Source organism: Salvelinus sp. IW2-2015, linkage group LG7, assembly GCF_002910315.2.
Source record: "Salvelinus sp. IW2-2015 linkage group LG7, ASM291031v2, whole genome shotgun sequence".
NCBI lineage: Eukaryota > Metazoa > Chordata > Actinopteri > Salmoniformes > Salmonidae > Salvelinus > Salvelinus sp. IW2-2015.
The window spans coordinates 15,897,692-15,920,236 of record NC_036847.1 but is presented as its reverse complement, the minus strand read 5'-3'; the positions used below and the strand labels follow the sequence as shown (position 1 = coordinate 15,920,236).

Genomic DNA, 22,545 nt, shown 5'->3' with positions numbered 1-22,545 from the left:
TAATTTGCCAGAATTTTACATAATTATGACATAACATTYAAGGTTGTGCAATGTAACAGCAATATTTAGACTTATGGATGCCACCCATTAGATAAAATACGGAACAGTTCCGTATTTCACTGAAAGAATAAACGTTTTGTTTCGAAATTATAGTTTCCGGATTTTACCATATTAATGACCTAAGGCTCGTATTTCTGTGTGTTATTATAATTAAGTCTATGATTTGATAGAGCACTCTGACTGAGCGGTGGTAGGCAGCAGCAGGCTCGTAAGCATTCATTCAAACAGCACTTTCGCGCATTTGCCAGCAGCTCTTCGCTGTGCTTCAAGCATTGCGCTGTTTATGACTTCAAGCCTATCAACTCCCGAGATTAGGCTGGCAATACTAAAGTACCTATTAGAACATCCAATAGTCAAAGGTATATGAAATACAAATGGCATAGAGAGAAATAGTCCTATAATAACTACAACCTAAAACTTCTTACCTGGGAATATTGAAGACTCATGTTAAAAGGAATCACCAGCTTTCATATGTTCTCATGTTCTGAGCAAGGAACTTAAACGTTAGTTTTTTTACATGGCACATATTGCACTTTTACTTTCTTCTCCAACACTTTGTTTTTGCATTATTTAAACCAAATTGAACATGTTTCATTATTTATTTGAGACTAAATAGATTTTATTGATGTATTATATTAAGTTAAAATAAGTGTTCATTCAGTATTGTTGTAATTGTCACTATTACAAATATATATATAAAAATCGGCCGATTAATCTGTATCGGCTTTTTTTGGTCCTTCAATTATCGGTATCGGCGTTGAAAAATCATAATCGGTCGACCTCTAGTAACAATTTAAGTTTTTCTGTAAATTACGTTCTACTTTTGATGTGATGAGATTGGTGTGAAGACAAGTCCAAACTAGCTTCCCTTTACAGTTTTATTTTGGTTCGCCAGGATAATTCACAGTTGAGCTCACTCAGTTTAGCTCAATGCTGATTGGCTATTATTATTATTATTTTATTTTTTATTATCAAGGGAGGCTAAATGCTGGCTGGCTTCCGTTGCATTCAATGGGGCAACAATGTCTTTCTCATTTTTACCAGACAGCATCAGATAGATGGGATACACATACTGAAAAAGACGGGCTCTGTTTCGCTCGCTCGGATGCTTTCTCCAGTGAGATACATTCAGAAAATGGCTTCCCTTGCCTCCATGAGTACACCACTGGGTTACTGACAGTTTTTATATTTCCCTGTGTCTCTGCACATCTAGGTCCTATCCCTCTAAGTGTTGACAGATATCCGCTGATCTAGTGGGCCAAAGCCGTGGTGCTGTCAGTAGTGTCGCCTGCTCTCCTGGACAGTCTCTGCTCAACGGCGGTGGGGTGATGAGGTCGCTGTGGAGCTTGGGCCTTGCTTTCATCTTGGCCTTGACCACCAGGGCCAGAGGACTCGATATCCCCCTGGAAGGTAAAGTGCAGTATGGGCAAACTACACTGAGTGTACAAAACATTAAGAACACCCCGTCCTTTTGCTCTCAGAACAGCCTCAATTAGTCGGGGCATGGACTCTACAAAGTGTCAAAAGTGTTCCACAGGGATGCAGCTGTGTCAAGTTGGCTGGATGTCCTTTGGGTGGATTACCGTTCTTGATACACAAGGGAATCTGTTGACTGTGAAAACCCAGCAGCATTGCAGTTCTTGACACAAACCGGTGCACCTGGCACCTACTGCCATACCCCAAAGGCACTTCAATATTTTGTCTTGCCCATTTCCCCTATGAATGGCACACATACACAATCCATGTCTAAATTGACTAAAGGCTTAAAAATCCTTCTTGAACATGTCTCCTTCCCTTCATCTACACTGAATGAAGTGGARTTAACAAGTGAAATCATTAAGGGATCATAGCTTTTACCTGGATTCACCTGGTCAGTCTATGTCATGGAAAGAACATGTTCATAGTCTTTTGTACATTCAGTATATTTCATAGTCTATAGGGGGATGTTTTAGACACAGCCTATGCCCATGATGGGCAGTGAAGAGAGAGTATATGGTCCAGCTGTCAGAGAAATGGACTGGCTAACTAAATTCATGCCTATGACGGGTCATTTACTTCAGGCATGTGGAACATGCGGTGCAAGATTGATATGTCTTGTTGGTTTAATCGCTGTCTGCACTGCAGTTCATTATTAGCTCAGACATGTGGGCAAATAGAACTCGTTTCTCAATATTAATCTTCCAACAAGCACAAGTTATACATTTCCTGCTGTACATTGCACAAAACATGACCAAATCCCCATAATGGTAGTGAAGTTGTTAAAGTGTTTGTTTGGTGAAAGCAATTTGGTGTGAATGTATGATTTGTATCTTTTCATCCCGCAGTGGAGCAGCTACCGACCATAACAGTGCAGACCGCTGGCCCCGTCATTGCCTTACCCTTTGAAGACAGTTTTTCCATGAGATGTGAAGCCAAAGGCAACCCACAACCAGTGTGAGTGAGATGACTGCGATTTATCCTAGGATCTCCCTGTTTAAAGCCCTTATGCTTATGGATTGTTCACACTATCAGCATTAATCCAATGCTTATTGTTGCATCTCTAGCTAAATATCATAACTGTAACCAAGCATTACAAAACGCTTCATTGCCCCAACAGATACAGATGGACAAAAGATGGCCAGGCCATAGATCCCCTCTTCGACTTGGGGGTCAAAAAAGAGAGAAACAATGGGAGTTTTGTGATTCATAGCGGGCGCCTTGCGCAGTTCCAGGGGAAGTATCAGTGCTACGCTTCAAACAATCTGGGAACAGCAGTATCAGAGGAAATTGAACTCATTGTACCAAGTGAGTGCCACTCTCATGTTGTAATAACCTGGCATAGTGAACAGTTTAGCATCTTACAGCATTTTGAATCCTATCTAAAGGTGTTGACATGAGTAAAACATGCCTAACCTTTGCACAGGTACCCCAAAGTTCCCCAAAGAGAAGATTGACCCAATCGTTGTTAAAGAGGGCCAGCCTCTGATTCTGGAATGCAATCCACCACAGGGGATCCCTCCACGAAAGATCTACTGGATGACTATTGGTGAGAAAATAGACCACTAGTTCAGTCTTTACAGCACCATCCAACTGAAACTAGTTTAGAAGGGAAAATGTCACTTTATACACATTTCAATTGAAATAGAATACAGTAACACTTTACATTAGGTTGCTCTTATACCTCTGTTGTAATATTGTTATTACTCAAGTCACAAAATAGTATTGACATGTTCTTATGTAGTAATTCAGTAGTTGTTTTAAATTGGCATAGTAATGGGAATTACATTTTTTGTTATTACACAAGAAGAATTAGGGCTGCTCAACATAGTTCCCTTTAAATTTGGACATTTTGTCACCTTTTTCTCACCATAGCCAAAAGAGGGTCTATGGTCTAATGACATCACAGCACTGTATGAAGTAGTGTATCAATGGGGATAAGGCCATATGCTTAGGCTCTCAGCCGTTCTAGTCCCATCCTGCCAAATCACACACTTTTCAATTCGGCAAGGAGCTCAAATACAAGTGCTTGTTTTTTAGAACTGAGAGCAGCTTCTCATAAAGTGGTCCAAATAAAAATAAGAAATTAAATAAGAATTCTAAACTAGCAACTAGAAAATGAAATTTCCTGAAGAAATTCTAAGTTGAGTCAGTCTGTACCAGAGCTAGTTAATGTGGACCAGAGCTAGACCAATGATACTAGCTACGCCCTGGACCAGAGCATTGACCAGAGCTAGTTAGTGCGGGGCCCAGAGCTAGCTAGGTGCTAGTTACGCCCTGGATCAGAGCTGGACCAGAGCTAGCTAAATACTAGCTACGTCCTGGCCTAGAGCTGGACCAGAGCTAGTACGGATCAGAACTAGACCACAGTTAGTTCAGATCTGGGCTGCACTAGCTCTGGTCTAGTTCTTGTCCACACTAGTTTTGGGCCAGCTCTGGMCCAGGACTTAGCTAGTAGATAGCTAGCTAGCTAGTCACTATTTCCTATTGAAGCCTATGGAGCTTTTATGCACATATTAAATGGTTATAGTTTAAACGGCACATAAACTCAGCAAAAAAAGAAATGTCCCTTTTTCAGGAACCTGTCTTTCAAAGATAATTCGTAAAAATCCAAATAACTTCACAGATCTTCATTGTAAAGGGTTTTAACACATACTTGTTCAATGAACCATAAACAATTAATGAACATGCACCTGTGGAACGGTCGTTAAGACACTAACAGCTTACAGATGGTAGGCAATTAAGGTCACAGTTATGAAAACTTAGAACACTAAAGAGGCCTTTCTACTGACTCTGAAAAACACCAAAAGAAATATGCCCAGGGTCCCTGCTCATCCGTGTGAACGTGCCTTAGGCATGCTGCAAGGAGACATGAGGGCTGCAAGGAGACATGAGGACTGCAGATGTGGCCAGGGCAATAAATTGCAATGTCCGTACTGTGCGAGGCCTAAGACAGCGCTACAGGGAGACAGGACGGAGAGCTGATCGTCCTCGCAGTGGCAGGGCACGTGTAACAACACCTGCGCTGGATCGGTACATCCGAACATCACACCTGCGGGACAGGTACAGGATGGCAACAACAACTGACCGAGTTACACCAGGAACGCACAATCCCTCCATCAGTGCTTAGACTGTCCGCAATAGGCTGGACTGAGGGCTTGTAGGCCTGTTGTAAGGCAGGTCCTCACCAGACATCACCTGCAACAACGTCGCCTATGGGCACAAACCCACCATCGCTTGACTACACAGGACTGGCAAAAAGATCCTGTTGGATCGGAGGGTGAGGGCTAGGGATATTTCCCCCCAGAAATGTCCGAGAACTTGCAGGTGCCTTGGTGGAAGAGTGGGGTAACATCTCACAGCAAGAACTGGCAAATCTGGTGCAGTCCATGAGGAGGAGATGCACTGCAGTACTTAATGCAGCTGGTGGCCACACCAGATACTGACTGTTACTTTTGATTTTGACCCCCCGTTTGTTCAGGGACACATTATTCCATTTCAGTTAGTCACATGTCTGTGGAACTTGTTTAGTTTATGTCTCAGTTGTTGAATCTTGTTATCTTCATACAAATATTTACACGTTAAGTTTTCTGAAAATATATGCAGTTGACAGAGAGGACGTTTCTTTTTTTGCTGAGTTAAGTATCAGCAATTTAAGTCTGAACATGTCAACATTGGCTTGGTGTTTGTAGCTTTAAAGATGCACTCCAGCTATTTTTGAACTTGTTGAAAACAATATCCCACATATAAATAAAGTAATCATCACACATAAAAAAATATGTTTTAAGCAAAATAGTGTTTTTGCAAACATTATGGAGTAGGCCATTCAAGGAGTTGGTCTGATGGTGCCCTCTGATGTCATCGGCCTCCCCCTTGCTTGAATTTTTCCCATTCAAGTCTATGTCTAAAATTATGAATGGACAGACCAACCCTACTTCTACAACCCCACTCTTACCTAATTGCTATCCAACCAAATACTCTCCCTACATTGCTCTATAAAGGGAAACACTTGGGGAAATAGTTTTTAATGGCTGCCATATTTAAAGCCACAGTATGGTCAGTCATGTCATGTGACCCTAGTTCTTCCTTTACACTTCCAATAAGAAACACACATTTTCGCCTTGTCAGTCTAAGCACTGATGGAGGGATTGTACATATTAAACACAAATGGACTCTTTCTGTTGCAAAACATTTTCCATGGTGTGTCCTAATGAAAACGATCTATTGTTTCCTCCAGGTCTCCAACATATTGAACAGGATGAGAGGGTGTCCATGGGCCATGACGGCAACCTCTACTTCTCCAACGCCCTGGAGAAGGATAGCCGGAGAGACTATTGCTGCTTCGCCGCATTCTCCGCCATACGGACCATCGTTCGGAAAACAGCCATGTCGGTGGTCGTCAAGAGCTGTAGGTTGACAGTGTGATGCACTACATCAATGTTTCTCAACCTGTTTTATACCAGGGACAGGCAAGCTATAGTCCTTCCTCTAAACATTAGACCAAGAGGAAATCCTCATATTCTAAGTGCAACATTAAGGCTCCSATACACTTACATTACAAATAGCACTTGAAAAAACAGATTAAATAGGTATCTGTAAGACCGGTCAGCAACATACCACTCCTAGGTTGAGAACCCTGCCCTACATGTTGAGTAGGAGTTGAAAGGGAATGTATAGGACACTAGATGCAGTGATGCTGTAAGGAGAGGGAGGAGTGCTGTCCCCAGACAATTGTCGGATGCAAAAGTCAATATATCAATATTATACATGGTTTTATTTTACAAAAGTATAAGTGCAAAGTGTGCAGGTGAAAAAAATTGCAGGCATGTACTTCAGATCAGAGCAATAGACATGGCTCCATTGGATCAAGGTGGGTCTTCATATTTTGTTTACATTTCAGTAAAACCTGCTGGTGAGCTAGATGACAGTGACAGCAGTGGGGAGTTGCTTTAACATTATATTTGACTTTAACATGAATGATAATATCCCATTACAGTTCATAGTATTTGACTGACTAAAGGCTCAAACTTACAGGAAAAGTCAATACATGTTTAATATGCACACGTTGAATGAGATTCATCTATGCAATTTTATCTGGGTGAAAAAAAAAATATACAGTACCAGTCAAAAGTTTGGAGACACCTACTCATTCCAGGGGMTTTTCTTTATTTTGACTATTTTCTACATTGTTGAATAATAGTGAAGAAATCCAAACTATGAAATAACACATATGGAATCATGTACTAACCAAAAAAATGTTAAACAAATAAAAATATATTTTATATTTGAGATTCTTCAAAGTAGCCACCCTTTGCCTTGACAGCTTTGCACACTCTTGGCATTCTCTCAACCAGCTTCATGAGGTAGTCACCTGGAATGCAATACAATTAACAGGTGTGCCTTGTTAAAAGTTCATTTGAGGAATGTCTTTCCTTCTTAATGCGTTTGAGCCAATCAGTTGTGTTGTGACAAGGTAGGGGTGGTATACAGAAGTAGCCCTATTTGGTAAAAGACCAAGTCCATATTATGGCAAGAATAGCTCAAATAATCAAAGAGAAATGACAGTCCATCATTACTTTAAGACATGAAGGTCAGTCAATCCAGAAAATGTCAATAACTTTGAATGTTTCTTGAAGGGCAGTCGCAAAAACCATCAAGTGCTATGATGAAACCAGCTCTKATGAGGACCGCCACAGGAAAGGAAGACCCAGAGTTACCTTTGCTGCAGAGGATAAGTTCAAGTTCATCTACCACCCAAATAAATGCTTAATAGAGTTCAAGTAACAGACACATCACAACATCAACTGTTCAGAGGAGACTGTGTGAATCAGGCCTTCATGMTCGAATTGCTACAAAGAAAACAGTACTAAAGGACACCAATAATAAGAAGAGACTTGCTTCTTACAAGAAACACGAGCAATGGACATTAGACCGGTGGAAATCTGATGAGTCCAAATGTGAGATTTTTGGTTCCAACCGCTGTGTCTTTGTGAGATGCAGAGAAGGCYAATGGATGATCTCCGCATGTGTGGTTCCCACCTTGAAGCATGGACGAGGAGGTGTGATGGTGTGGGGGTGCTTTGCTGGTGATACTATCTGAGATTTATTTAGAATTCAAGGCACACTTAACCAGCATGGCTATCACAGCATTCTGCAGTGATACTTCATCCCATCTGGTTTGGGCTTAGTGGGACTATGACTCAAAACACACCTCCAGGCTATGTAAGGGGTATTTGACCAAGGAGAGTGATGGAGTGCTGCATCAGATGATGTGGCCTACGCAATCCCCCGACATCAACCCGATTGAGATGGTTTAGGATGAGTTGGACTGCAGAGTCAATCAATCAATCAAATTAATTTATAAAGCCCCTTTTATATCAGCCGATGTCACAAAGTACTATACAGAAACCCAGCCTAAATCCCCAAACAGCAAGCAATGCAGATGTAGAAGCACGGTGGCCAGGAAAAACTCCCTAGAAAGGCAGGAACCTAGGAAGAAACCCAGAGAGGAACCAGGCTCTGAGGGGTGGCCAGTCCTCTTCTGGCTGTGCCGGGTGGAGATTATAACAGTACATGGCCAAGACGTTCAAACGTTCATAGATGACCAGTAGGGTCAAAAAACAATATTCGCAGTGGTTGTAGAGGGTGCAACAGGTCAGCACCTCAGGAGTAAATGTCAGTTGGCTTTTCATAGCTGAGTGAAGGAAAAGCAGCAAACAAGTGCTCAGAACTCCATCAAGACTGTTTAAAAAGCATTCCTCATGAAGCTGGTTGAGAGAATGCAGAGAGTGTGCAAAGGTGTCATCAAGGCAAAGGGTGGCTACTTTGAAGAATAAAATACATTTTAATTTGTTTAACCCTTTTTTGATTACTACATGATTCCATATGTGTTATTTCATAGTTTTGATGTCTTCACTATTATTCTACAATGTAGAAAATAGTACAATATTAGGAAAAACCCTTGAATGAGTAGGTGTGTCCAAGCTTTTGACTGGTACTGTATATATATGCTAGGAGAGTGTACCAAAAGACTCAAGTGTGGACAAACACCTACTGCAGTTGCTCCTAGGGTTTCAGAGATATACCTACTATATATTTTATGCCTGTCCTTTTCTGCCCATGGAAGCCTATGCCATTCCAGAGAGAAGACCGAGCCTTCTGGTACCCTCTGGTGTTCAGTCAGATGTATGGCTGGTGAAAGGAGAGGAGCTGGTGCTAGAGTGTATAGCAGAGGGATTGTAAGTAGAGTCTAATCATTTCTCAATTTAGTATGAAAGAATATTTATTCATAACTTCAGTGACTGGATCTGCATAGAACATGTTGTATTATTACATTTGGTAGAATAATGTGTGTATTATTTTTCACGAATCATATCTCGTTTTCTCTCATCTTGTTACTCAGTCCAACTCCTGTGATCGAATGGACAAAAAGGAGAGAGAAGCTACCGAAACGGGCAAATATAAAAAACTATGGGAAACGTTTAACCATATATAACATTGAAGAGGAGGATGGTGGGAAGTACATGTGTGAGGCGAGGAACTCTGTCGGAGACACAGTCCACTACTTCAATGTCATTGTGGAGGGTGAGTAGACTGAGGCAGGTTATACTTTCAGTGTGTTCCCCGCAAAAAAGTTTGTTGTCCCCTCTACAATGTCCAAGTGAAGCCTACGTTATACAGTGTATGTTTAACAGTTTTAATACCTTTTTAAGACCGCTCTTGTGGTGTTGCGTTCACTTACAGCAGCTACATTGTCAAAGGAAAACATGGTGGTTTGGTTAGCTGATAAATAAAAAAKAAACAATTCAGGCATTGTAAGATCTGGCATGGGTCAGATCAACCCTAGACGGTCAACGACTCTCTTTACAGTGCATTCGGAAAGTATTTATACCCATTAACCTTTTCCACATTTTGTTTCATTACAGCCTTATTCTAAAATGGATTAAATKGTTTTTTCCCCCTCATCAATATACACACAATACCTCATAATGACAAAGAAAAACAGGATTTTAGACATTTTTGCAAATGTATAAGAAAAAAAAAWATCACATTTATGTAAGTATTCCGACCCTTTACTCAGTACTTTGTTGAAACACCTTTGGCAGCGATTACAGCCTCGAGTTTTCTCGGGTATGATGATTCAAGCTTGACACATCTTTATTTGGGGAGTTTCTCACATTCTTTTCTGCAGATCCTCTCAATCTCTGTCAGGTTGGATGGGGAGTGTAGCTATACAGCTATTTTCAGGTCTTTCCAGAGATGATTGATGGGGTTCAAGTTCGGGCTCTGGCTGGGCCACTCAAGGACATCAAATCAAATGTTGTTTTTCACATGCTCCGAATACAACAGGTGTAGACCTTACAGTGAAATGCTTACTTACAAGTCCTTAAACAACAATGCAGTTTTAAGAAAARACAACAAAAAAAGTAAGAGATAAGAATAACAAATAATTAAAGAGCAGCAGTAAATAACAATATTGGGGCTATATACAGGGCGTACCGGTACAGAGTCAATGTCAATGTGTAGGTGCACCGTTGACGAGGTAATTGAGGTAATATGTACAGTTGAAGTTGGAAGTTTATTTKCACTTAGGTTAGAGTCATTAAAACTCGTTTTTCAACCACTCCACAAATTTCTTGTTAACGAACTATAGTTTTGGCAAGTCGGTTAGGACATCTACTTTGTGCATGACACAAGTAATTTTTCCAACAATTGTTTGCAGACAGATTATTTAATTTATACCTCACTGTATCACAATTCCWGTGGGTCAGACGACTCGTCMTGTAATCATAACAACATACAGGAACTCAAGTTCTTTTGTTCACCTAACCTAGAATTCCTTACAATCAAATGCCGACAGCATTATCTACCAAGAGAATTCTCTTAGATTATAATCACAGCCGGTATATCTCCCCCAAGCAGATACCTCGACGGCCCTGAAAAAACTTTGCTGGACTCTATGTAAACTGGAAATCATATATCCTGAGGCTGCATTTATTGTAGCTGGGGATTTTAACAAAGCTAATCTGAAAACAAGGCTCCCTACATTTTGTCAGCATATCAAATGCGCGACTCGAGCTGGCAGCATTCTGGATKATTGCTATTCTAACTTCCGCGACGCATACAAATCTGTTCAACGCTGGTCCAACCAATTGGATTCCACGCTTCAAATTGCTTCGATCACGTGGACTGGGATATGTTCCGGATAGCCTCAGACAACAACATTGATGTATACGCTGACTCGGTGAGCGAGTTTATTAGCAAAGTGCATCTGTGATGTTGTACCCATGGTGACTATTAAAACCTTCCCTAACCAGAAACCGTGGATTGATGGCAGCATTCGTGCAAAACCGAAAGCGCGAACGACTGCTTTTAATCATGGCAAGGCGACCGGAAACATGACCGAATACAAACAGTGTAGCTATTCCCTCCGCAAGGCAATCAAACAAGCTAAYCGTCAGTATAGAGACAAAGTAGATTCGCAATTCAACTGCTCAAACACAAGATGTATGTGGCAGGGTCTACAGTCAATCACGGATTACAAAAAGAAAACCAGCCCCGTCGCAGACACCGACGTCTTGCTCCCAGACAAATTAAACAACTTCTTTGCTTGCTTTGAGGACAGTACAGTGCCACTGACARCAAATCCTGTGGGCTCTCCTTCACCGTGGCCAATGTGAGTAAAACATTTAAACGTGTTAACCCTCGCAAGGCTGCTGGCCCAGACGGCATCCCTAGCCGCGTCCTCAGAGCATGCGCAGACCAGCTGGCTGGTGTGTTTACGGACATATTCAATCAATCCCTATCCCAGTCATGCTTCAAGAGGGCCACCATTGTTTTTGTCCCCAAGAAAYCTAAGGTAACTGAGCTAAARGACAATCGCCCCGTAGCACTCACTTCTGTCATCATGGAGTGCTTTGAGAGACTAGTCAAGGATCATATCACCACCCTACCTGATACCCTAGACCCACTCCAATTTGCCTACCGCCCCAATAGGTCCACAGACGACGCAKTCGAGACCCTGGGTCTCGACCCCGCCCTGTGCAACTGGGTCCTGGACTTTGTGACGGGCCGCCCCCAAGTGGTGAGGGTAGGAAACAACCTCTCCACCCCGCTGATCAACACTAGGAAACAACCTCTCCACCCCGCTGATCAACACTGGGGCCCCACAAGGGTGCGTTCTAGGCCCTCTCCTGTACTCCCTGTTCACCCATGACTGTGTGGTCATGCACGCCTCCAACTCAATCATCAAGTTTGCAGAAGACACTACAGTGGTAGGCTTGATTACCAACAACGGCGAGATGGKCTACAGGGAGGAGGTAAGGGCCCTCGGAGTGTGGTGTTAGGAAAATAACATCACACTCAACGTCAACAAAACAAAGGAGATGATCGCGGACTTCAGGAAACAGTAGAGGGAGCACCCCCCTATCCACATCGGAAGGTGGAAAGGTTTTAAATTCCTCGGCGTACACACACGGACAAACTGAAATGGTCCACCCACACAGACACATGGTTAAGAAAGGTGCAACAGCGCCTCTTCAACCTCAGGAGGCTGAAGAAATGTGGCTTGTCACCGAAAACACTCACAAACTTTTTACAGATGGCACAATCGAGAGCATCCTGTCGGGGCTGTACACAGCCTGAATACGGCAATCTGGCACCGCCCACAACCGCAAGGCTCTCCAGAGGGTAGTGCGGTCTGCAAACGCATCACCGCGGGCAAACTACCTCCCCTCCAGGACACCTACATCACCCAATGTCAAAGGGAAGGCCAAGAAAGATCATCAAGGAAAAACAACCACCCGAGCACTGCCTGTTCACCCCGTTATCATCCAGAAGGCGAGGTCAGTCAGTGCATCAAAGCTGGGACCAGAGACTGAAAAACAGCTTCTATCTCAAGGCCATCAGACTGTTAAGGAGAAGTATATCTTTAATTCCATGCATAACACTTGTATTTTCATCAACATTTATGATGAGTATTTCTGTAAATTGATGTGGCTCTCTGCAAAATCACCGGATGTTTGGAAGCAAACATTACTGAACATAACGCGCCAATGTAAACTGAGATTTTTATATAAATATGAACTTTATCGAACAAAACATACATGTATTTGTGTAACATGAAGTCCTATGAGTGCCATCTGATGAAGATCATCAAAAGGCTAGTGATCTCTTTCTGCTTTTTGCTGGAGAAAATGGCTGTGTTTTTTGTGACTAGGCACTGACCTAACATAATCGCATGGTATGCTTTCGTTGTAAAGCCTTTTTGAAATCGGACACTTGGTGGATTAACAACAAGTGATCTTTAAAATGGGTATAACTTGTATGTTGAGGAATTTTATTATGAGATTTCTGTTGTTTGAATTTGGCGCCCTGCACTTTCACTGGCTGTTGTCAAATCGATCCGTAACGGGATTTCAGCCGTAAGAAGTTTAAACAATGCCACTTATATATATGATTACATACCCTACATTACTCATCTCATATCTATATACTGTACTCTATACCATCTACTGCATCTTGCCTATGCCGCACGGCCATCGCTCATCCATATATTTATATGTACATTTCTTATTTATCCCTTTACACTTGTGTGTTGTATAAGGTAGTTGTTGTGAAATTGTTAGATTACTTTGTAGATATTACTGCACTGTCGGAACTAGAAGCACAAGCATTTCGCTACACTCACATTAACATCTGCTAACCATGTGTATGTGACCAATAAAATTTGATTTGATTTAGTGACTTGTCCCAAAGCGTTGTCTTGGCTGTGTGTTCAGGGTCGTTGGATGGTGAACCTTCGCCCCAGTCTGYGGTCCTGAGCGCTCTGGAGCAGATCTCTCTGTACTTTGCTACATTCATCTTTCCGTCGATCCTGACTAGTCTCCCAGTCCCTGCCGCTGAAACATCCCCACAGCATGATGCTGCCACCACCATGCTTCACCATAGGGATGGTGAACGGTTTCCTCCAGATGTGACCCTTGACATTTAGGCCAAAGAGTTCAATCTTGGTTTCAATAGAGCAGAGAATCTTGTTTCTCATGGTCAGTGTCCTTAAGGTGCCTTTTGGCAAACTCCATGTGGGCTGTCATGTGCCTTTTACTGAGGAGTTGCTTCCGTCTGGCCACTGTACCATAAAGGCCTGATTGGTGGAGTGCTGCAGAGATGGTTGTCCTTCTGGAAGGGTATCCCATCCCATCTCCACAGAGAAACTTTGAAGCTCTCAGAGTGAGAGTTCCTTCTCCCCCGATTGCTCAGTTTGGCCGGGAAGCCAGCTCGAGGAATTGTCTTGGTGATTCCAAACTTCTTCCATTTAAGAATGATGGAGGCCACCYTGTTCTTGGGGACCTTCAATGCTGCATGCATTTTTTGGTACCCTTCCCAAGATCTGTGCCTCGACACAATCCTGTCTAGGAGCTGTACGGACAATTCCTTCGACCTCATGGCTTGGTTTTTGCTCTGACATGCACTGTAAACCTTATATAGATAGGTGTGTGCCTTTCCAAATCATGTCCAATCAATTGAATTTACCACAGGCGGACTTAAGTTCAACTCCAAGCTCAATTTCGAGTCTCATAGCAAAGGGTCAGTAATATTATGTAAATGAGGTATTTCTGTTTTTGTATAAATCTGCAAACATTTCTAAAAACTTGTTTTCACTTTGTTATTATGGGGTATTGTGTGGAGATTGATGTGAAACATTTATTTTGTCCCTTTTAGAATAAGGCTGTAATGTAGCAAAATGTGGAAAAAGTCAAGGGGTCTGAATACTTTCCGAATGCACTGTATGTCTCATAGAGCCACCAAGATGGCAGCCGGAGCCACCCAAGGGCCAGTTGGCTGTTGTTGGCTCTGACGTGCACATCAAGTGCTCTGCCTCGGGAAAGCCACGGCCGGTTATCTCATGGAGGAAYAACGGACAGCCTCTGGACGGTGAGTGAGATGACCTCTAACATATGAACCCTGACCTCTGTCCTTGCCGGTTACTTCAGTGCCCAGTCCACCCACTTCACTTGACTATATAAGATACAAAAAAAATCTTTGTAAAATCTTTGTAATCTTTGTGTAATACAATAGTCATTCCACTGTGTTGCATTTGGTCCAGTTGTTGCTCAGCATCCTATAAATCAAATCAAATGGATTTTTTTCACATGCGCTGAGTACAACAGATGTAGACTTTACTGTGAAATGCTTACGTACGAGRCCTTTCCCAACAATGCAGTTAAAAAGTAAGAAAATGAACAAATAGATACAAATAAAATAGTAACACAATAATCAGGCAATATACAGGCCAGATACAAAGACTATCAGTACTATAGAATCTGCATTCATGTTTGGTTTTAAGCATTTCTTTCTGGTTCTTTCAGATGGCCCGTCATCGAACAGACAAGTGCTTGATGACACCATAGTGTTGCACAGGGCCAGGCCTGAGGACAGTGCCGTCTACCAGTGTGAAGTCTCCAACAGACATGGCACCATCCTGGCTAATGCTAACATCATGATCATAAGTCAGTACTGGACATTAGCACTTTGTGTGTGTGTGTATTTGTATTTATTATGAATCGGCATTAGCTGCTAAAGCAGCAGCTACTCTTCCTGGGGTCCAGCAAAATTAAGGCAGTTTATACAATTTTAAAACATTACAATATATTCACAGATTTCACAACACACTGTGTGACCTCAGGCCCCTACTCCACCACATAACTACAGTACTAAATCCGTGTGTGTGTGTGTGCGTGTGCGTGTGCGTGTGCGTGTGCGTGTGTGCGTGCGTGTGTATGCATGTGTCTGTGCCAATGTTTGTTGTTTCACAGTCCCCGCTGTTCCATAAGGTGTTTTTTTTCATCTGTTTTTTAAATGTAATTTTACTGATTGTGTCAGTTACTTGATGTGGAATAGAGTTCCATGTAGCCATGGCTCTATGTAGTACTGTGTGCCTCCCATAGTCTGTTCTGGACTTGGGGACTGTGAAGAGACCTCTTGTCATCCACATACATAGAAACTCTGGCTTTACTCAAAGGCAAGGGGCCTAAACAGCTACCCTGGGGAATTCCGGATTCTAACTGGATTATATTTGATAGGCTTCCAATAAAGAACACCCTCTGTGTTCTGTTAAACAAGTAACTCTTTATTTATCCACATTATAGTGTAAAGTGTAAAGCCATAACACGTATGTTTTTCCAGCAGRAGACTATGATCAATAATGTCAAAGGCTGCACTGAAGTCTAACAAGACAGCACCCACAATCATTTTATCATCAATTTCTCTCAGCCAATCATCAGTCATTTGTGTAAGTGCTGTGTGTGCTGAGTGTCCTTCCCTATAAGCATGCTGAAATTCTGTTATRAATTTGTTTACTGTAAAATAGCATTGTATCTGGTCAAACACAATTTTTCCCCAGAAGTTTACTAAGGGTTGGTAACAGGATGATTGGTTGGCTATTTGAGCCAGTAAAGGTGGCTTTACTATTCTTGGGTAGGAGAATGACTTTAGCTTCCATCCAGGCCTGAGGGCACACGCTCTCTAGTAGGCTTAAATTGAAGATGTGGAAAATAGGAGTGGCAATATCGTCTGCTATTATCCTCAGTAATTTTCCATCTAGATTGTAAGACCCTGGTGGCTTGTCATTGTTGATAGACAACAATAATTTTTTCACCTCTTCCACACTGACTTTACTGAATTCAAAAGTACAATTCTTGTCTTTCATAATTTGGTCCGATATACTTGGATGTGTAGTGTCAGCGTTTGTTGCTGGCATGTCAACCCTAAGTTTGCTTATCTTGCCAATGAAAAAGTCATTAAAGTAGTTTGCAGTATCAGTGGGCTTTGTGATGAATGAGCCATCTGATTCAATACATGAACGGAGCCAAGTTGGCTTTTCRCCCCAACATTTCATTTAAGGTGCCCCAAAGCTTTTTACTATCGTTCTTTACATAATTTATCTTTGTTTCATAGTGTAGTTTATTTTTTATTTAGTTTAGTCACATGATTTATTAATTTGCAGTACGTTTGCCAATCAGCTGCTAGACTTAATTGCCATACCTTTTGCCTCATCCCTCTCAACCATACAATTTTTCAATTCCTCATCAATCCAAGGGGATTCAACAGTTTTTTTTCTTAATGGGTGCGTGCTTATTAGTAACTGGAATATGTAGTTTCATAAATGCGTCAAGTGCAGAGTCTGGTTGCTCCTCATTGCGCACCACAGACCAGCAAATATTCTGGTCTTATTTTCAATGACAGTGCCTTGTTCAGGGGTAGAACGTCAGCTCGGGGATTCGATCTTGCAATCTTCCGGTTACTAGTCCAACACTCTAACCACTAGGCTACCTGCASCCTACGGATTTGGATACTGCTTTAAAGCAAATATCTGCAGCGTTAGTAAAACTGTGATCAATACATGTTGATGATTTAATTCCTATGCTGTTTGTACCTACCCTGGTAGGTTGACTGACAACCTGATCCAGGTTGCAGGCACTGGTTACAGTTGGAAGTTTTTTCCTGAATGGGCATGTGTGTGTGTAGCTATAGCACACAGCCCTGGTTCACCCAGAAGTCTGATAGGGAGCTTATGGATGTCATATCCATATATTATTACACATTTCMACAACGGGTGGTTTGGAATTCCCATTGTTAGAGCCTCTCCTGCCCATGATATGAGACAACATACATGTACACATGGCCACGTTCAWATAAAYTGGCATTGTTTACGTCATTACCTAGCAACCTAATACCACTACTACTTTTAAAACTATAAGTCTTAGTACCTGTAAGTCATCATGGATGATTTTAAAGTTACTTTTGATTTGTTTTATCCACTAACGTTTGAAGAATGGTGCCAACAAGAAGAGGAGGAGGATATGAAAGAAATTAAGCAAGAAGAAGTGCAAGTGGACCAGCAAACTGAGCCTAGCGTTAACGTTAGACATGCAGAAATCAGTAGCGCTGCTATAGACGACATAGAAAAGGAGAGAAATTGGGCAATGAAGTGCTTTCTGGAATGGCTGTCAGAAAAGGGGATAAACATCGATCTGGCAACTGTTTCAAAACAGGAGATGGGTAATATTCTCCGGAGTTTCTACACCGCTAAGGTAAGAAGACCGATATGGAATCAGCAGRGTCTCTGGACTGCGGGCAGGCCTAAACCGCGACTTAAATGAGCCTCCATTGAGACGATCTTGGTGTCAGAGATACTGAGTTCCTAAACGCAAACAATGTCTTTGCTGGTATCATAAAACAGCTGAGAAGGGAGGGCAGGGACAGAACCAGACACTACCCAGCTACAGTGGCTTGTGAAAGTATTCACCCCATTGGCATTTTTCCTATTTTGTTGCCTTACAAACTGGAATTAAAATAGATTTTTTGGGGGGGTTGTATCATTTGATTTACACAACATGCCTCCCACTTTGAAGATGCAAAATATATTTTTTTGTGAAACAAACAAGAAATAAGACAAAAAAAATGAAAACTTGAGCATGCATAACTATTCACCCCCCCAAAGGCAATACCTTGTAGAGCCACCTTTTGCCGCAATTACAGCTGCAAGTCTCTTGGGGTATGTCTCTATAAGCTTGGCACATCTAGCCACTGAGGTTTTTGCCCATTTTTCAAGGCAAAACTGCTCCAGCTCCTTCAAGTTGGATGGGTTCCGCTGGTGTACAGCAATCTTTAAGTCATACCACAGATTCTCAATTGGATTGAGGTCTGGGCTTTGACTAGGCCATTCCAAGACATTTAAATGTTTCCCCTTAAACCACTCGAGTGTTGCTTTAGCAGTATGCTTTGGGTCATTGTCCTGCTGGAAGGTGAACCTCCGTCCCAGTCTCAAATCTCTGGAAGATTGAAACAGGTTTCCCTCAAGAATGTCCCTGTATTTAGCGCCATCCATCATTTCCTTCAATTCTGACCAGTTTCCCAGTCCCTGCCGATGAAAAACCCCCACAGCATGATTCTGCCACCACCATGCTTCACTGTGGGGATGGTGTTCTAAGGGTGATAAGAGGTGTTGGGTTTGTGGCAGATATAGCCTTTTCCTTGATGGCCAAAAAGCTCAATTTTATTCTCATCTACGCAGAGTACTTTCTTCCATATGTTTGGGGAGTCTCCCACATGCCTTTTGGCYAACACCAAACGCGTTTGCTTATTTTTTTCCTTTAAGCAATGGCTTTTTTCTGGCCACTCTTCCGTAAAGCCCAGCTCTGTGGAGTGTACGGCTTAAAGTGGTCCTATGGACAGATACTCCAATCTCCGCTGTGGAGCTTTGCAGCTCCTTCAGGGTTATCTTTAGTCTCTTTGTTGCCTCTCTGATAAATGCTCTCCTTGCCTGGTCCGTGAGTTTTGGTGGGCGGCCCTTTCTTGGCAGGTTTGTTTTGGTGCCTTATTCTTTCCATTTTTTAATAATGGATTTAATGGTGCTCCGTGGGATGTTCAAAGTTTCAGATATTTTTTTATAACCCAACCTTGATCTGTACTTCTCCACAATTTTGTCCCTGACCTGCTTGGTGGTGCCCCTTGCTTAGTGGTGCTGCAGACTGAGGCCTTTCAGAACAGGGGTATATATATATACTGAGATCATGTGACCGATCATGTGACACTTAGATTGCACTCAGGTGGACATTAGTTAACTAATTATGTGACTTCGGAAGGTAATTGGTTGCACCAGATCTTATTTAGGGGTGTCATAGCAAAGGGTTGAATACATATGCACACACCAGTTTTCTGTTTTTTAAATAAAAATAAAACATTTGAAATAAGTAATTTTTTCCATTTCACTTCACAAGTTTGCACTATTTTGTGTATGTCCATTACATGAAATCCAAATAAAAATACATTTAAATTACGGGTTGTAATGCAACAAAATAGGAAAAACGCCAAGGATGATGAATACTTTTGCAAGGCACTGTATAACACAGCAGTACCTAAAAATCCTCTGTGAGTCCGAAGCCTTGAACCCTGCCACCCATACGATTACTGAATAAGGTGTCGTTTGATTTGCAGTTGCACTTTGGCCGAAGAGGAAACGAAGGAAATCGCAAACTGAAGCCAGACTCATTCACAATAATACAAATATGGATCGAGATACGCAACACTGAGTTTCAATGAAGAGACCAAGAACCACAAAAATCGAATGGAAAGATACATGCGGCTGCATGTATGAAAACCCTGGGAACGAGCTCTGCACGATGGCATCGCTAGAAAAATATATCTCTAAATTACATGAACATGCCCCACCCTTTTAGCTATACCCCAGACGAAAGATCTCCGATGATGACAACCTGTGATATACCATGGAGCCAATGAGACACCCTTTCATCAATGCTGCCCCGTCTGTGCAAGGTATAAACATTTTTCAAATAGCTAGGCTGTTATGCGGTATATGAATATAATAAAAATATATTGTCATTAAGCGTTGGATAGATTACTTTCTAAAAGTACTCAGTAAAGTAATCTGATTACATTCAGTTACTTTTAGATTACTTTCCCTTTGAGAGGCATTAGAAGATGACAAAAATGTATGTTACCAATTGAATGACATCTATTGCAGGTAAATCAATGTTAAAGTTTACATAACTGGCCATATATGGATGTACATTTTTACTTTATGGGTTGGTTATGTAAGCTTCTTCTAACCCATCACTTTCTACTATATATAATAATATGATTAAATTATATCTTTAATTAATATATATAATTTACAAGTTCAAAAATGGATGTAGCAACTACAGATTGCCCCTTTAAGTTTATCCAAAGTGTGTGAGTTTGAGCATGTGTCCACTAGGCCTATGGATGTACTTTTTTTTATCAGCATGAATTAGATTTGAGCATTAAAAGCCCCACTTTTATTCCATAGGCCGGGATTCGCACTGTGCAGATGTTGCAAGAGTGCATTTTTCAATAGCTGTCTGTCACGTTGTATAGTGATTGGAGACAGGTGCAGGAATACGACATAGTTTTTTTTATTTCACTACCCAAAAGCGTACGTCATGAACATGACGGAGACAAAGCCCAAAACAAACATGTGTATATGTATATGTGTGTATATATACATATATATATATATATATATATATAACGTGGGGAGAACAAGTATTTGAGACACTGCCGATTTTGCAGGATTTCCTACTTACAAAGCATGTAGAGGTCTGTAATTTTTATCATAGGTACACTTCAACTGTGAGATACGGAATCTAAAACAAAAATCCAGAAAATCACATTGTATGATTTTTAAGTAATTAATTTGCATTTTATTGCATGACATAAGTATTTGATACATCAGAAAAGCAGAACTTAATATTTGGTACAGATTGCAATTACAGAGATCATACGTTTCCTGTAGTTCTTGACCAGGTTTGCACACACTGCAGCAGGGATTTTGGCCCACTCCTCCATACAGACCTTCTCCAGATCCTTCAGGTTTCGGGGCTGTCGCTGGGCAATACGGACTTTCAGCTCCCTCCAAAGATTTTCTATTGGGTTCAGGTCTGGAAACTGGCTAGGCCACTCCAGGACCTTGAGATGCTTCTTACGGAGCCACTCCTTAGTTGCCCTGGCTGTGTGTTTCGGGGCGTTGTCATGCTGGAAGACCCAGCCACGACCCATCTTCAATACTCTTACTGAGGGAAGGAGGTTGTTGGCCAAGATCTCGCGATACATGTTGTACTCGTTGTACTCATCTTTCTTCTTCCTCCAAACACGGCGAGTGGAGTTTAGACCAAAAAGCTCTATTTTTGTCTCATCAGACCACATGACCTTCTCCCATTCCTCCTCTGGATCATCCAGATGGTCATTGGCAAACTTCAGACGGGCCTGGACATGTGCTGGCTTGAGCAGGGGGACCTTGCGTGCGCTGCAGGATTTTAATCCATGACGGCGTAGTGTGTTACTCATGGTTTTCTTTGAGACTGTGGTCCCAGCTCTCTTCAGGTCATTGACCAGGTCCTGCCGTGTCCTGCCGGTCCTGCCGTGTAGTTCTGGGCTGATCCCTCACCTTCCTCATGATCATTGATGCCCCACGATTAGAAAAAAATTGTCATTGTGGTTTTTATTCTGATCCGCTGTATCCGCAATGTCTTTGCGACAATGTTTCAGCACTGTTTTCAGAACCACGGACAGTGCCCCTATACAATGTTTCGATCTGACATAAAATGTTCCTATGCATAGACCAGACGTGCTCTGTTTTCAGAACCATGGACAGCGTCCCTAGAAACCAAGGTTCTGGAACTATCAACCAGGGCTTGGGTAGTTTTGCTTTACATGGCAGTCAATACGAAAATAACTAACGACCAGAGAACGCCTAAAATGTCACTTGACAACCAGTGTTGGTGAATGTTGCATCATGTTTTGTTTATAAATTGATTATTTGGGAAATAATGTTTATTTTTTATTTGTTTTACTTCTTCGGGATAAGTGTCCCTTCCACGGGACGGTTGAGCTAACATAGACTAATGCGATAAGCATGAGGTTCTAAGTAACAAGAGAATTTACCAGGACATAGACATATCTGATATTGGCAGAAAGCTTACATTCTTGTTAATCTAACTGCACTGTCCAATTTACAGTAGCTATTACAGTGAAAGAATACCATGCTATTGTTTGAGAGTGCACAATTTTGAACATGAAAAGTTATTAATAAATATATTAGGCATATTTGGGCAGTCTTGATACAACATTTTGAACAGAAATTCAATGGTTCATTGGATCAGTCTAAAACTTTGCACATGCACTGATGCCATCTAGTGGCCAAAATCTAAATTTCACCTGGGCTGGAATAATACATTAATGCCTTTCTCTTGCATTTCAAAGATGATGGTACAAGAAAATACAAAAGAACGGTTGTTTTTTTCCTTGTGTTATCTTTTACCAGATCTATTGTGTTATATTCTACTACATTCCTTTCACATTTCCATAAACTTCATTGTTTCCTTTCAAATGGTACCAAGAATATGCATATCCTTGCTTCAGGGCCTGAGCTACAGGCAGTTAGACTTGGGTATGTCATTTTAGGCGAAA

General features: G+C 41.6%; 1 protein-coding gene across 5 annotated transcripts in view; it reads left to right on the top strand.

The window, feature by feature from the left end:
* The window catches only part of chl1a (cell adhesion molecule L1-like a), a 123,095-nt gene that overhangs the window by 54,757 nt on the left and 45,793 nt on the right, over window positions 1-22,545 (top strand). For all 5 annotated transcript variants that reach the window (XM_023991134.2, XM_070444510.1, XM_023991136.2 and 2 more), the window contains exons 2-10: window positions 1,274-1,470; window positions 2,385-2,493; window positions 2,657-2,844; window positions 2,963-3,085; window positions 5,774-5,944; window positions 8,663-8,774; window positions 8,939-9,120; window positions 14,335-14,469; window positions 14,904-15,044. In XM_023991134.2, coding sequence (XP_023846902.1) covers window positions 1,389-1,470; window positions 2,385-2,493; window positions 2,657-2,844; window positions 2,963-3,085; window positions 5,774-5,944; window positions 8,663-8,774; window positions 8,939-9,120; window positions 14,335-14,469; window positions 14,904-15,044 — 1,243 coding nt within the window. In that variant the 5' untranslated portion in view covers window positions 1,274-1,388. The remainder of the gene's footprint in view (window positions 1-1,273; window positions 1,471-2,384; window positions 2,494-2,656; window positions 2,845-2,962; window positions 3,086-5,773; window positions 5,945-8,662; window positions 8,775-8,938; window positions 9,121-14,334; window positions 14,470-14,903; window positions 15,045-22,545) is intronic.